At 33.4% G+C, this 12,487-nt stretch overlaps 2 protein-coding genes across 3 annotated transcripts; both read left to right on the top strand.

The window, feature by feature from the left end:
- The first annotated feature begins 2,341 nt into the window (after nucleotides 1-2,341).
- Nucleotides 2,342-8,136, top strand: UBP27 (ubiquitin-specific protease 27). 2 transcript variants are annotated; one of them, XM_021432228.2, is made up of 11 exons: nucleotides 2,342-2,585; nucleotides 3,467-3,763; nucleotides 4,117-4,201; nucleotides 4,400-4,500; nucleotides 4,582-4,812; nucleotides 5,077-5,145; nucleotides 5,281-5,409; nucleotides 5,825-5,962; nucleotides 6,125-6,187; nucleotides 6,337-6,666; nucleotides 7,514-8,136. In XM_021432228.2, exons 2-11 carry the CDS (start codon nucleotides 3,497-3,499, stop codon nucleotides 7,784-7,786), a joined length of 1,686 nt encoding a protein of 561 aa, XP_021287903.1. In that variant the 5' UTR covers nucleotides 2,342-2,585; nucleotides 3,467-3,496; the 3' UTR covers nucleotides 7,787-8,136. The 2 variants fall into 2 exon arrangements, with proteins under 2 accessions (XP_021287903.1, XP_021287902.1); XM_021432227.2 differs by having other exon boundaries at nucleotides 4,075-4,201; nucleotides 7,514-8,132.
- Nucleotides 8,137-8,323: 187 nt separating this feature from the next.
- Nucleotides 8,324-10,660, top strand: CAT8 (cationic amino acid transporter 8). Its single transcript, XM_021432226.2, has one exon. The coding sequence runs from the start codon at nucleotides 8,763-8,765 to the stop codon at nucleotides 10,500-10,502; it is 1,740 nt and encodes a 579-aa protein (XP_021287901.2). The 5' UTR covers nucleotides 8,324-8,762; the 3' UTR covers nucleotides 10,503-10,660.
- The last annotated feature ends 1,827 nt before the right edge of the window (nucleotides 10,661-12,487 follow it).

Below are 12,487 nucleotides of genomic sequence, written 5' to 3'. Positions count from 1 at the left end.
ATAGTTTTTAATTAATGTATTATTATCATTAAATTAAAAATTCATCACATATTTTAGAAATTAACTTGCTTAAAGAATTTTTTTCATAAATACAGCTGAAAATTTCATCATCAAAATAATAACACAATATTTTTTTTGGTTAGGGAATGTTTTAAAGGCAATTACAATTCAACATTTTATTCAATAATGAATGTCCTCGGATATGAATCTCTTTTCTTTTAAAATTGTATGTAATAAAAAAACATATATTTATAAATATTACTAGTATTGCATTTCTTTTAAAAAAAGAGTTTAGTTTTTTTTTGAAAAGCAAAAAAAAAAAAAGAGTTTAGTTAACAAGTGCCGTAAGGCTCTTTTAAAAGTTACTAGTTACTATATTAAATAAAAATTTCTCTTGATGCATTAAAATTTTATTATCTTAATTACTTGCATTTAATACAATACTTTTTATAAATAACACATTAAGTAAGTGTTTTTAGTAAATGTGATAACATCTTAAACAAATTAACTTGAAAACCTGCCTAAACCGATCCAAAGTCGAACTCGGACTGCATCAAACATAGCATGAAAAAATTCGAATCCAAAGTGACTCGAACTTAAAGTGACCCAAACTTGCAACAATTTGAATGAGATTGACCATAAACTCATTAGAAAACTAGTTATTTTAAAAAGATGCAATTCATAATTAAATAATTTTTGTCAAGAACAAGTAAATAAACAAATGATTAAACTTTTTTCTTGAATGAAAATTTTAAATTTTGAAAAATAATATTATTCATAATTATATATAATATTATTCATAATCAAGTCTTAAAATTTAAATCAACTAATAAAACTCCGTTTTCATGATTAATGCCAAAATGACCAAATGTTAATATTGATTTAATATAATATCAATTAATTTTAGTTTCTGAATGTTATTATTTCTTATAATTTATAACAGCAATAAGATCAATTAATTGATCAGTTAAACATTTAGATTTATTAAGTTGTTTCAAGCAAAAATAATAGATATCTTAATTCTTATTTTTTGTATGTTAGTGCCCACATGATCAAACGTTAAAAAAAATAAATAATATTATGTTAATTAATTTTCAATATCATGATTATTGATTTTTTATTGTTGCAAACTTTAATTAATGTTATACAAATTAATTGATCAATTAAATTTAGAGAGTTAATTTTCAAGCCAGGACATCTTTACTCTACATCAACATCAAAATGCAAAAAAATCAAATATTAAAATTAGAACAATATTATATCAATTAATTTTAACATAATGTTTTTTTTTATCATGGCAAGGCTAACTAGCAAATATTATACTATTACATTGTGTTCATATTAAATTAGTATTAATTGGTACTCTTTGTAATAATGGCTATATATTATTCAACACTACAATTGAATATTTGTCTATATGATCATATATAACGTTAATGTCTATAATTTATGTCCAAACACAAAAAAATAAATGTAAGAATAAATTCTTGAAAAGTTAAAATATTATTAAAAAATTATAATGAAAAAAAGATAAAAATAAAAATCACTCAATGAGTGTATAAATAGATATAGTATCATTTATATTTATACATATATTTAACTTTTTTAAAATTTAAAATATTATTACATTTTTATCTTAAATTTATTATATTAATCTATGATATTGATTTAACATTGATTATAAAAAAATGAAATTATTTGTCGCGTTCGAATTCAAAAAATGTCTTTAACCAATAGAAATTTTAAAATGACTCAAAATTCATTAAAATTTACTTAAAATTGAGACAAATTAAATTTTAAAATGATTTAAATTAAAAATAATCTAAACTCAAAATAACATGAATTTAATACAATTTCAAATTAAAATTGCAAAAACTGGTGGAAAAACAATTGGTCATGAATTCGCCAAATATTCATCTCAAATCTTTAAGCCATTTTTTAGCAAAATAAAAAGGACATAATATCTTAAAAACTCTAAATTATTTAAGAAAATCAAATAAAATTTTATTTTTATTTTGATTCATATAAAATTTTATAATTAATAGTTAATTCATTATTATTAATTAAAATATTATTTATCATTCTGAATCATGTGATATTGACGTGATGTGTTAATATAATCATATAATATTTTTTTTATCCACGTCAATAACATGTGATATTTTTACTAGTAAAGATTAATTAATAATTAATTATAAAAAATTATTTAAATTAAAATAAAAATATAAAATTTAATTAAATATAATAAAAAATAATTTTTTAAAAAATAATTCAAAACTCGTTTAGACTGGAAAAAATAAAATTACACTCTTAGCCCAAACCCAACACTCAAGGGAAAAAAAAAAAAAATCAAAACTAGAGAAAGGCTACCTTGGGTCGCTCAATGGCGGTCTGACTTCCCGCTCAACAGCGCAATTGTCATCCATTGTTGCTGTCTCAGCTGCCACCAAAGCTTCCGTAGCCCATTTTTGTTTTAGCTTTACTCTTTTCTTCTTTTATTGTTCTTATTCTGAACCTATCTCCTTCCATCCTTCAAAAAACCCAAAACCCCAAAGTCTTCCAACTTGGTTATTGATTGGCCCCTGGTACGGTTTCTTCTTTCGTTCTTCATTTATTAAGTTCCTGTTTATTAAACTTTCCTTCACCAACACAAAAGTCTTGTAGTTTACTGGTTTGGACTTAAACTGACTAGTTGTTGAAATTTGAGTAGCCTGATTAGATGGAATTATTACTTTGGCTTATAACAGTTTTTTTATGAGTTCTTGCAGAAGGGTTTCTTTGTTTGCTATTGACTTTATAGATTGAGTTGATTTTTTTTATAAATGTGCAACTTTCATCCCTATTGGTTTGTTGGGCGTGCATCAGAATTCATGGAAATTAATTTAAGTTTGTTAATCACGCTCAATGTGTTTGAAAAGTATTCCTAGGCGGACTTGAATTCTATGTTAGTTATGTGGTTGTCGGTTTAGATGTCAATACTTGAATTGCTGTACTTGGTTAAACAAATTTGTTTGTTTGTTGTTGAATTTGAGCATTTAGATGGCTGTGCAAGATTTTGCATTCTATTAATTATGAGGGACTAATAAGTTTTTAAGATATGTGTATATGCATGTATTCTGTTGAGAACTTTCATTCGTGGTGAATCATTTTATATTCTAACTTCTCTTCTTTTTAGGCCTTAAATTCAAGTTTGCAGGTTCTAATAGGTGTTGATAGAACTTACAATTAATCCACCATTTTTTTTTGAAAGATTGAAGTCAAGTAATCCACCATTTGAAGGGTTCTTTTATGTTTATGTTTTTGTCTATGAATACAAATTCCTACAATTGTTCTCAAAATGTTTCCTGAATTAGGCCTACCACATCATCTTATTCTCAGAGTTTATGTTATAGTTTGTATTAAAATTTCAATTTTAGGTTTTCACCTTTCTGTTCTTGAAGTTTATTTTCTGTTTCCCTTTTTTCAGCATTATCTTGTAGGCCTTTGTGTCAGTAATATGATGGAAATGGAACGAGACACAAGTATAAGGGCAATAATCTGCAATTGGAAACATGGTTATAGAGCTTTGTTGCATATGAGATGGGCTTCTGCTTTTGGGTTTCATATATCAGTGGTTGGTTTAGTGGGAGTTGTTGGTTTTGTATTGGCTATAATAAGAGATGGTAAAGCAGGGGAAAAGAGAAAGAATCATTTGGAGAAGTTATGCTTGGTTCCTGGGTTGCAAAATCTTGGCAATAACTGTTTCTTGAATGTAATATTGCAGGTATGATTCCTTTTAGCAAATGGGTATTTTTTTTTGTGTGGTTGCTAAGGAAAATACAAGCGAAAATAGGAAATAAAATAGTTTCATTTTGACTTTTAGGCTTTACATTTCCACTTAAAAGAGAGTTTCATTATTTTTCTTTATCTGTATTTTTTTTTTCATTTTTTCCATATAGCAAACAGAACCACAGAGGTCTTTTTTTTATTCTTTTTTCTTTTTTTTTCCTCTGAACATTTTCTGGATGCCTATTTCATTCAAGGAAGAGTATTGTAAAATGCTGTTCATTTTGGGTTCTTGAATCAATATTTCAGGCTCTGGCTAGCTGCTCATATTTTCAGTCTTTTCTCCAGAAGATACTAGACAAATGTAAATCGTCACCGGTTGAGGGACAGGATGAAAATTTGCCGCTTACAATTGCTTTAACTGCTCTCTTAGAAGGTAACATGAGAACTTTGCGAACTGTTTTGCTTTCTTTAGAGTTTCTATATCACAGAACATGATATAGAAACTAGAAACTATTCATGTATATTTGAATGCTCTCAACTTTTGCCTTTAGGTATTCACTTGTTATCTCTAATAACCAAGGTATATGATCATGGTATCTAAAAATGAGCTATAGATGTTCCATTCTTGCAGAATTAGGTATGGCTGGAGAAAGAAGAATTGCATTAAGTCCACATAAAGTTATGCGTGCATTGGCGCTTTATATTCAAAATTTTGATTTAACAAGCCAGCAGGTGCAGTTGTGTTTTCAATATTTTAACAAAACTGTCTAATACTATCTAGAGTGTAATTTATCTCATATGTGCTATGTGTAGGATGCAGAAGAAGCATTTCTCCATCTTTTGACTTCCTTAAGAGAAGAATTTTCAGATATCTATCTTCCCAGTCAGAGTACTCTAGCGGATGCTTTTGCGTCTCAAACTGGTAGGATTCTAACTCCACAGAAGGAGGATCAGAGTGAACAGGAAAGATGGCAGCAACACTTTCTTGGACCATTTGATGGCATTATTGGTAGCATTTTAACTTGTCAGAGTTGTTCATCTCAGGTTCCTGTTCCCTTGTAGAACACATCTTAAAAGTTTCTACCTTTGCTTTTGTTTGTGTAAGAAAAACCATTGCTATGCTATGTTTGAACATTTTTGAATTGGTGATTCTAAATTTTCTTGAATTTTTTATGATGTAGCCACATTTGAGAATCTGGAATGGAAAAAGTGTTAATGAAATTTTTATCTAACCTGTCCTTTTCTTTTTGGTATTTCCTATACTTTTTTTTTATCTTATATTTTTATTTATTTATTTTTTCTTTGCAGATTTCTTTGGACTTTCAATTTTTTCATAGCTTGCCCCTTTTGCCAGTGCTCTATGGTGGTTCTACCATTGTATGTTAACTAAAGGTTTTGCTCTTTAACAGTATTACTAATATTATGTATGTTTAAGCCCTTAGCTTCATGACAATTTTCTTATACAGCTCACCCTTAGTAACTCTAGTGCAAATTTCTACTATAAAACACCAGATGGCTGGATGTACCTTGGAGGATTGCTTGAGGCAGTTTGTCATTGCTGAACAAATTGAAAACTACTACTGCAGCCATTGTTGGCACATTGCCGCAATAAAGTCTTTATCTTCTACTGGAGCAAATGAGGTAATGTTCTTTTTTGATTTAAATATTAGCTTGTTTTCTATCTGCTTGATAACAATATTATAATCATGGTGCCTTATTTGTTAAGCTTCTCATTCCAATATTGTAATTTTATGATCCTATGATGGAAAATCAACTCCAATATAAAATCCTTAAATGTAGTATACTCTAATGATACCCATCTATATCCTAAGATCAAGTGTTATCCTGACACCATCCTCACACTCCTACTGGTCCAGATTTTAACTAGCAATACAGGCTTTTGTTTCTCTCTCTCTCTCTCTCTGGGTTAGTCGATTTCAATCTGCTGAATTTCTTGTTGTGCTTGCCTATGTCTGATTCTTCAGTTTCTTGGTTATCTTGATGCAATTAGTTGCTTCATATTCTTCCATGTTCATCTTCCAACATTTGATCTCAGATGGAGATTGAAAGGTTGAAGAGATGCAGTGCACAAGACTCCTGTGACTGTCGAAGTTTTCTTTGTCTTCAAAAGCTACCCTGGTCAAATAACTTTTCATGTACTCTAAAGCAGCTAAGCATTGCTCGTTGTCCAAAGGTATGAATATTGAAGACTCTATTGCTTGAAACAGAATCCAATGGCTTCTAAAGTGTCAACAGTAAATTAATTATTCTTGTAACTAATTTAGGGTCAGAAACTATCTGAATGAATTTGTTGTTCAATTCCAAGTATGCTTATTTTTCAACCATACACTTGCAGATTCTATGCATTCATCTACAACGTGCTTCAATAAATGAGTTTGGGGAACTAATCAAGCTTCAGGTAATTTCCTTGCCTGTTAATTCTGATCAGGAAGTCTGACTGCATTCTGTCTCTTCACAGAAGTCTATCTTCCTTGTACATATTCTTTGCTGAAATTGATATGAGAATGGTTTTGTCATAATAGTGAAGGGCTGCCTTAATGATTGCAGGGCCATATTCCTTTCCCATTGATTTTAGACCTGTCCCCATTCATGACTAGCAAGGTGGAAATAAAGAACCATGGAGGAGTCAAAAAAGGGCAAGTGAAGCTGCAAAATCAAAAGCCAAGTCCTTGTCTCAACCTTATCAATTTGCAATTTGAAACCATTTTCAATCACTTCAGTAAACCAATGGGAGAGATCTCTTCTGAAATATTAGCTGCAAATGACTTTCAATGTACTTCGCATGGAGAATCATTTCCAGGGAAGTCCAACTTGCCCCAAACTGATGGTTGTTCAAAGGCCTTAAACACAAACATGCATGAGCAACATGGTGATAAGGTTGGTTGAAAAATTACTGATCTGGACATGTGTAGGTTGTTATGATATTTTGAGCAACATATGTTATATAACTTTTTTTGTTGGTTCACTAAATGGATAATTTTTAATGCTTTAAAAGCATGCCTTGAAAATTCTGTTAAGGTGAGGATTTAACAGTTTGGCATTTGTGGGATGATGCTCAACAGCAGCTTGCCTACATATCTTCCCTGTACTTTAATCAGCAGTGGAGGCTTTTCTTTAAATTTTGAGCTAGAACCATAAGTATCCAAAGCTAGCACTTCGTTTGTTGCATTTTTTTTAGTAGATTTGCTCTGTTTTCTTACCTTCTTTCAAATGCTGCTTCATTTTAAGGTGATTTTATTATTGTGCATGTTTTTGCCAGCAAGAAGTATTATTTCTTTTGCTCTTTTCATCATTGAAAAAAATGTGAAATTGTTATTAAATTTGAGAATTGCTGCATGAATCAAGTGTCAAGGAAACAATTTCTCAAAGTTCTTTGCAGCATTGCATGAATGGTTACTTATGCTGATAATTGTTTGTCATGCATTTATTGACGTTTACACAATGAGAAAGATTCCAGCTTAGCACTGTAAACATGTTTCTAGAGAAATATGACTCATTTCTTGCATCTAAGCATTTGTGTCTGAACTTGGCTTCAGATAAAAAAAGTTTCTTGTTGATGAAATTTCAAAACAAAATGTGTTTTACCAATCTACTTAATATATGCTATACTGTAGATTTGGAGATGCATTTGGGCATAACATACAAAGATTTTTATCGGGCTGAGAGCTGATGGTGTATTCGATGATTGTCTATATCTGACGTGTATCCTAATTTCTTGATGCAGGTGAGTTTGACTAGCAAGTTACCTCCTTCAGAAACTAAATTATACCAGCTTGTTTCAGTCGTGGAGCACTTTGGGAGAGTTGGAGGTGGGCATTATACTGTTTACAGAATTATGAGAGCCGAATCAGATGAGGAAGATTCTGATGAATACTCGGAGCCCTCTACAATGCAGTGGTTCTGCATTTCAGATTCTCAAGTATGTAGGGTCTCAGAGAAGGATGTTTTAGCTGCAGAAGCAAGCTTACTTTTTTATGAGAGGATCATAGAAGGCTGAAACCACGCCTACTCTTAGTATTTGTTGTTCTGCCTCTTCATATCATTGCACTCAAAAGCTGCATCTAGCGTTAAAACTGCTAATTTGGAAAGATGTGGTGCTTGTGAGAGGCCCTTGATTCACTAATTAGATCAGAACATCTTGGCACTTGGGAGCACTTTAGCTTGGTTAGAGATTATACCTTGAAAACAGATTCTTTCCATATGGAACCTATTACATTCATTTTGTCATTTATTATTTTCACTGTCGAAGATAAGAGTGCTACAAAGTATGAATACAGCTCATAGTCATTTGGTTCAACTTGTTATGGAAAAATATTCACCTCAAGATTATTCATGTGATTATGGAATAATGAATACAGCTCATACTCATTTGATTTTTTCCATCATCGAGGAGATTCATGATTTTCTGCAAGATGATTGATCAAGCATTGGTATATTGATTATGGAAATAATGAATACAGCTCATGCTCATTTGATTTTCTTCCATCTTCGAGGTGATTCATGATTTTCTGCAAGATGATTAATCAAGCATTGGTATGTAGAATAATTGGTCCTCAATAGTCTTCTCATGACATTTTGTTTCAAGCGATTAAATTTCATACGAGCCTGTGTTAATAGTTGGCCCATTAAGAATGCCGTTAATACAGAAAGACTGTTAGACCAGACCAGCAAGCAGCTAGTTGATTTCCTGTTGGAGTTGTCAGCCCAGCTAGTTAATAAATTCTGTGTCGTTCAGTCCTGCTTCCAGTGAATCTCCTTTTCCTACCAAACTCCATCCACGCAAGCTGATCCCAACCCTCGCCACGCTCCCTCTCTTCTTCACGTTGCTTATTGTTAGCTATACGACAAACTCTAATCTACTCTGTTTCCACCTCCTCTTCCCTGTCCCAGATCTCCTGGGTCAACTCTAACAAACCAAACTCTCTTTTGTTTGTGTCTATGCTTTTTGGTTCCTGATCTTTGAATCTCCATGGATGAAGCGCAAGCAACTTCTTCGACAGCTACAAGAAGCTACTGGAGATGGAGCAAAAAAAGACTTCTTCCCAGAAACCTCATTCCAAACCATGTCATCTTACAAAACAGCACTTTCCCAAACCTGCCCTCGCCTCACTGACCGTCTCTTAGCCCGTTCCTCCTCAACCAACGAGCTTGTAACCCTTCAAAAAGTAAGTGAAAACCCCATGCAGAAGTGTCTAACCTGGTGGGACCTCATTTGGCTAAGCTTTGGCTCAGTTGTTGGTTCGGGCATATTTGTCATCACAGGTCAGGAAGCTCATGTCAATGCTGGTCCAGCTATTGTTTTATCCTATGCGATATCTGGGCTTTCAGCATTGTTATCAGTTTTTTGTTACACTGAGTTTGCAGCTGAGATTCCTGTAGCTGGTGGTTCATTTTCATATCTTCGTATTGAATTAGGTGACTTTATTGCATTTATTGCTGCTGGTAATATTCTTCTGGAAGCTTTAGTCGGAGCTGCAGGGTTAGGAAGATCATGGTCATCTTATTTTGCTAGTATGATTAATAATGATTCTGATTTTTTGAGAATTAAGGTTGATTCTTTGCCTAAAGGGTTTAATCTTTTAGACCCACTTGCAGTTCTGGTTCTTTTGGTTGCTAATGGGATAGCAATGAGTGGAACTAAGAGGACATCTTGGTTGAATTGGATTAGTTCTTTGGTTAGTGGTGCGGTGATTGTTTTTGTTATAATTTTTGGGTTTATTCATGCGAAAACTTCAAATCTGGAACCATTTTTTCCATTTGGGGCAGAAGGGGTTTTCGAGGCTGCTGCTGTGGTTTATTGGTCTTATACAGGTTTTGATATGGTGGCAAACATGGCTGAGGAAACTAAGAAACCCCGGAGGGACATACCAGTTGGGTTGGTTGGTTCAATGTCTGGAATTACTGTGGTTTATTGCTTGATGGCTTTAGCATTGGTCATGATGGTGAAGTATACTGAGATTGATGTAAATGCTGCATATTCTGTTGCTTTTGACCAAATTGGAATGAAATGGGCCAAGTATTTGGTCAGTATATGTGCACTCAAGGGAATGACTACCAGCTTGTTGGTTGGGTCTCTCGGACAAGCTCGATACACAACTCAGATTGCAAGAGCTCATATGATTCCTCCTATTTTTGCTTTGGTTCATCCCAAAACTGGAACTCCTGTTAATGCTACCCTGCTGGTGACAATGATTAGTTCTATTGTTGCATTTTTTTCTAGTTTAGATGTTTTGTCGAGTGTTTTATCTTTTAGTACACTCTTCATTTTTATGCTAATAGGTACTGCATTGCTTGTAAGGCGATATTATGTGAAGGATGTTACTCCAAAGAATGAATTGACAAAATTTCTCACATGTCTGTTCACTATTATTGGTTCTTCAATTGGAGCTTCAGCACTTTGGAATTCTCATGAGAGAGGATGGATTGGGTACACAGCGGCTGGACTGCTATGGTTCTCGGGGACTTTGGGGTTGGCATTTCTTTCCAAGCAGCGTGTTCCAAAGGTTTGGGGAGTTCCACTGGTTCCTTGGTTGCCATCTTTGTCAATTGTGATGAACTTGTTTCTCATAGGATCTTTGGGTTTTGTGGCATTTTTGAGGTTTATCATTTGCAGTGCAGTAATGCTAGTATATTACCTGCTTGTTGGTCTTCATGCCACTTATGATGTGGCTCACCTAAATGAAGAAGTGTCAAAAATTGAAGAGGGTACATAAAGCTATAACAATGGAGTAGTAAAGCAAAGTGGTACGGCATTTGGTGGTAGTTTATACATTCCTAGTGTTGTTCTTGACAATGCTTTGATATTATTTAAGTTGTTATGTGAGTTTTTGTTGGAATCCACCACTTTGAAATGAAATCAAACATTTCTACACTTTTCTTGTTATGCTTTCTTGTTTTCTTTCAGTTATATTTATCAATCCAGCCATAAGGCTTACTAACCTGTAAGTGTTAAAAAATTATATATTTTTTTTGTAGAGAATTCATCACTGGATCAGGATTTCTTTTGTTTGCTCATTCAATTGGGGGAATCTCTTACTCTTAGGGGCCATCATAAAGCTGCCTAGATTAATTAAGAGGTTGGAGTATTCCCTAGAAATCTACAACAGTTAGGGTAGAGCTTGAAAATCGCTCTCTCATACACACTCATTTCCTATTACTCTCTGTTAAGGTCTCTGAGCTTTTGCCTCTGGTCCCTCTCATTTTGCCTGGGATATGTGTTTCCCAAGTGAATGCGATGAATTTTCGATCTTAAATGGGCTCTTACATTTATTTAGGTTTAGTATTATTGTGAACACTACAGGATAAAGACCATAAGATGTACCTATTCAAACAATAGTATCCCAAGGTGCTGCAAAACTATACTAATCTTGTGCAGGTTGTGACACACCAATATGGCCATGTCTCAGGAAATGGCGTGTTTTAAATAAAATGGAATTAGACTTGGTACTTCTATCCTGATCACTATGTTCTAGTGCTAACCATGATGCATTAATAGAGGGGGAATCAGTGTAGTGCCATGTATTCAGCTTCATATAGGAAAATTGGCTTGAATTCCATCATTATCTTCGGCATTGCAATGACTGTTTCTCAACTTGCTAGATTTGTCAGGAAAAATTCATAAATTACAGATTGCGAGAGCTCACATGGTTTATCTTGATAGTGCTCTGTTCTCCCTAAATCTAGATCCCTCATAAATGCAATTTCATTAGCTTCCTGCTGGTTTTCTTGCTTTGATGTCTCATTGGGTTTTGTAGATTTTGTTCGACTTTAGTAAGTAATTTGCTTAGGACTGTTTTCCACTTGTATGGTAAGGGTTTTATACCAGAGCGTAGTCATGTTTATTGTTTGTTTTTGTATTGTTAGTTCTTGAAAGAAGTCATACATTCTGGGTTCTAACACCAGTAGGTTGGTTATCTGGTAGCTGCACACTTTTCTTTTTAGCTTTTGTGTAATTGGGGATTTCGTTGTCTACTTCTTGGTTGGTATTTATGTTGCAGTTATAGATCCCCAATTTTAGTTAACTATTTTGAAGCACTATGTTACAGACAAATTACATTAAGGGGGTTCTAAGCACAGAAGCATTCAAGGGTATTCTAAGTACGGAAGTGTCCAAGAGTATTTCAAGCGTAGAAACGCTCAGGGTCATTACAAGCACGGAAGCTTCCAAGGGTGTTTTAAGCGCAAAAACGTTCAAGGTCGTTACAAGTGCGGAAGTGTTAGGGGTGTTCCAAGTATGAAAACACCCAAGAGTGTTCCAAGTGCGGAAACACCCAAAGGTGTTCTAATTGTAAAAGCTCCTAATAGTGTTCCAAGAGCAAAAATGCCCAAGGTCGTTATAAGTGTGAAAGCGCCAAAGGTGCTCCAAGCACGAAATCGCCATGGGTGCTCTAAGTGCAGAAACACTTAGAGGTGTTTAAAACGTAGAAGCACCCAGGAGTGTTCTGAGTGTGGAAGTGCCCAAGGACGTTCCCAGTGTGAGAGCACTTAGAGTGTTACAAGCATGGAAACACTTAGGAATAATCATGAAACAGTTGTTTGTACGGGAAAGTGAAAGCAACTCAAAATAAGTGGCAAGGTTTATGAGTTACCTTTACATTTGAGATGTTTTAGAAAGCTTGGCTCAGATATGAAGATTGTTAAGAGAACTTCTTTTTAACCTTTCCTTGAAGTACATGTGCTTTATCCCTTTTTCTTACTT

This window comes from Theobroma umbraticum, unplaced genomic scaffold (assembly GCF_002168275.2).
Source record: "Theobroma umbraticum cultivar Fairchild unplaced genomic scaffold, ASM216827v3 scaffold_67.0, whole genome shotgun sequence".
Classification (NCBI taxonomy): Eukaryota; Viridiplantae; Streptophyta; class Magnoliopsida; order Malvales; family Malvaceae; genus Theobroma; species Theobroma umbraticum.
Note: the sequence above shows the minus strand (reverse complement) of the source record. Positions and strands in the feature narration are given on the sequence as shown.

Bases quoted from the DNA above. Each gene is read 5' to 3' on its own strand.
- UBP27 (XM_021432227.2), top strand. From the start codon at position 3,497: ATGATGGAAATGGAACGAGACACAAGTATAAGGGCAATAATCTGCAAT. The intron at 4,202-4,399 runs GTAACATGAGAA...CCATTCTTGCAG, and splicing joins TTTAACTGCTCTCTTAGAAG to AATTAGGTATGGCTGGAGAA. The intron at 6,667-7,513 runs GTTGGTTGAAAA...TTCTTGATGCAG, and splicing joins ATGAGCAACATGGTGATAAG to GTGAGTTTGACTAGCAAGTT.
- CAT8 (XM_021432226.2), top strand. From the start codon at position 8,763: ATGAAGCGCAAGCAACTTCTTCGACAGCTACAAGAAGCTACTGGAGAT.